The 3,243-nt window shown below is 49.5% G+C and overlaps 1 protein-coding gene across 1 annotated transcript in view; it reads right to left on the minus strand.

Moving 5' to 3' along the window:
- SPATA18 (spermatogenesis associated 18) overlaps positions 1–2,094 on the minus strand; it is a gene marked incomplete at its 3' end in the record, with an annotated part of 48,353 nt that extends 46,259 nt beyond the window's left edge. The window contains exon 1 of the mRNA XM_006894150.1: positions 2,008–2,094. Coding sequence (XP_006894212.1) covers positions 2,008–2,094 — 87 coding nt within the window. The remainder of the gene's footprint in view (positions 1–2,007) is intronic.
- Between the last annotated feature and the right edge of the window lie 1,149 nt (positions 2,095–3,243).

A 3,243-nucleotide genomic window follows, 5' to 3' on the forward strand; every position in this document is an offset into this window, starting at 1 on the left:
ACAGGAGGGGAAGACCCTCTATGAGATGGATTGATTCGGTGACTGGGGTAATCGGGATGGGTGTATTGGACGCAGTGCGATTGGCACAGAATAGAGCAGGGTTTAGGGCTGTTGTGCGTAGGGTCGCTATGAGTCGCAAACGACTTGACGGCACATAACAACAACAATAACATTCTCAACTAGGTGGATTGACACGGTGACTGTTGCAATGGGCTTCTGGAGTCAGAAAGTGTGAGGATGGCGTGGGATAGAACAGGTTTCAGATCTTTTGTCTGTAGGGTCACTATGAGTCTTACTCAACTCAACCACACCTAACAACAACAACAACAACAATATTCTTAGCCTTCTGAGACAGAGTAATAATTAGGAATTCTTAAGGGTGATAAGATGTCACTTCTTTTTGTTGTGTGCCTTCAAGTCAGAACTAATTCATAGCTGGTCCTCTAGTGCATTTTCAGAGGAAGTTATACAAGTATGCAAGACAAGCTTTGCCATCTTGGCCTGGTCGCCATGGAGCACCCTGGTTGCACTTTCTCCAAAACCTAATAGTTTGTTCTCTTGGCAGTCCATGGGATAGTCAGTACTCTTCTCCAACACCACAACTCCAAGGCATCTATCTATTCTTTTGTCATCCTTATTCATCATCCAGCTTTCAGATGCATGTTGTTGTTGTTGTGTGCTATAGAGTCGTCTGAAACTCATAGCGATCCAATGTACAACAGTACTAAACTGTGCCTTATCCTGTACCAATTTCACCATCTCCAACACGCCTACACCCATTTTTCATCACTGACTCAATCCATCTCATCAAGTGTCTTCCTCTCCTGGGCTGTCCCTCCACCCTCCCACACATGACGTCCCTCTCCAAGGACTGGTCCCTTCTTGCAACATGTCCAAAGTATGTCAGATGAAGCCCCAAGAAGCAGCCCGGGTCACCCTCTCCAGGGTAAACCTGTCAATTTTCTTAGCAGTCCATGGTATATTCAATACTCTTCTCCAACATCACAGCTCGAAGGCATCAATTCTCCTATCATCTGTAGTCATTGTCCAGCGCTCTGATGCATAGCAAGTGATTGCAAAGACTATGGCCTGTATCAAGGCTCACCTTAGTCTCCAGACTGACATCGATCGTTGCACTTCAGTATTTAGAGAGGTCTCTAACCGCAGACTTTCCCATTGCAATACGTCTTTTAATTTCCTAGCTGCTGGTGCCAAGAATGTTGACTGTGGAGCCAAGCAAACCAAAACTGTGAACCATCTCAAATCTTTTCACCATCCACTGTGATCGGCCCAGAGGTGAGAATCTTTGTTTTCTTGATATTGAGCCTCAAACCATACTGAAGACTGCAGTCCCTGACCTTCCATAGCAAGTGCTTCAGGCATGTTGTTGTTAAGTGCCGTCGCTTAGGCATAGTAACAAGTAATTGAAAAGATTGAACTAGACTAGGTTGCTGCAAAGCAAATTGCAGTTGCTAGGGCTGTCGGCGTCCTTGGTTACCACGCGGCTGGAACGTGCTCCGCCTATTCTCCAGCCCCGCCCCGCGCAGCAGATCGAAAAGTGCACAGCTTGACAGCTGCGTTAGCTGCACGATCTGGGTCAGAGGTGGCAGTCCCAGCTAGGGAGTGTTAGCCCAGTTAGTTAGTCGCAATTAGCCCCAGAGGGGGTTCTGCATAACAGCTACAAAACCAAGCCCAAAAAGGAAAGTGGGGGTGGGGGGGTGGGGAAATCCTTGCTTAGCTGTTGAGAGTTTTTTTTAAGGGTGATGAGAAACGGAAAACTTAGAAACACAGCCGTGACTTTTTACTCCACCCGGTACATGTTGCTAATGGCACGTGTAAAAATGGTTGAGATAGTTTTGTTACAGGTATTTCACACCCACCAAAATATTAACAATAGGTCTTAGAAATAATAAAAAGAAACCTCTCGCCCAGGCCTGGGGGAGAAGGGGCAACGAGGGGTCTAAGAGAAGGCGGGCCAGAGATTCCCACCCCCTCCTCCAGACTCACGTTGTAGTTCCTCAGCCAGGAATCGACCTTCTCCAGCAGTGATCGTAAAACTTCGCTGGAGGCTAGTCTCCTCAGGTTGTCGGCCATCGCTCGGTTTTCCGCTCACTGGGTTCAGGGAGATGGAGGGCTCTAGGGACCAAGAGGTTGGCGTCAGCGGGACTGCGGGACGGGAAGTCGGGAAGGGTGTTATCTTCCTAAGGGGGTCAGCGCGCCGCAGGTGTTTCCATCCTCCCCCTCGGGCAGGGCAGGGTTCGAGAAGCCGGGGGGAGGTGCCCTGGGCGGGAGCCACCGCGCCTCGTCCACTCTCGCGGCCGCCGAGCGGCCCCCCGCCAGCCCAGGCCATAAATACCCAGGGCGATGATTAAACAAACCCTGACGTGGCCCGCCGCTACCAGGGACGCGCGCGTCCTGCCTCCTAGCAACGCTCGCGCCGCGCCCCCTGCCCCGCGCCTCCCCACTCCTCCCCAACCCCGCCACCGCCCGGACACCCCATGTTGCCCATCCTGCTGCTTCTCATACTCCTCATGATGCTGCTGTTGGTGCTGCTGGTGATCGAAGGCGAGAACGCCGGAGGCCACTGAGATCCCGGGTTGGGTGGGCGCTGGAGGAGCCAAGACCATGGCGGCGGCCGGGCCGGGTGATCCCCCGCAGCGCCGCCTGCAGGGTGGTGCCGGAGGTCCAGAACTGTCATCACCAGTGTTCAAGGGCACACCTCCATTTAGAATTCACTGAAAGAAGGTTTTGATTAAGCTCTCAAGAAAGCTCCTGTTTGTTTATTCTTTCACTTTTCACACTTTTCATTAAATTTCTATTTTAGCATTTTAGGATTAATTTGATTGAAATTAGAATTTCAATCCTTCTTGCCTATGCCTTTTGCTTGTTTCTTGACTCTGTCCAGATAATTCAACTCCACAATGTTCACAAATGAAAGTTGATTTCTCGGGTTTGAACCAGATTGGATTTAGAAGAGGCGATGGCGCAAGGGACATTTTAGACAACATCGGATGGATGTTAGCCGAAAGCAGAGATTACCAGTAGAATGTCTATCTGTGTTTTTATTGACTATCCAAAGGCATTTGACTGTCTGGATCACAACAGATTGTGGTTAACCTTAAGAAAGATGAGAATGAGCACTTAATTGTGCTCATGCAAAACCTGTACTTGGACCACAAAAAAGTAGTCAGAACACAGCAAGAAAACACTGCGTGGTTCAGGATCAGGAAAAGTATCTTACAT

This window comes from Elephantulus edwardii, unplaced genomic scaffold (assembly GCF_000299155.1).
Source record: "Elephantulus edwardii isolate Elephantulus edwardi_28Jun2011 unplaced genomic scaffold, EleEdw1.0 scaffold00137, whole genome shotgun sequence".
Taxonomy (NCBI): domain Eukaryota; kingdom Metazoa; phylum Chordata; class Mammalia; order Macroscelidea; family Macroscelididae; genus Elephantulus; species Elephantulus edwardii.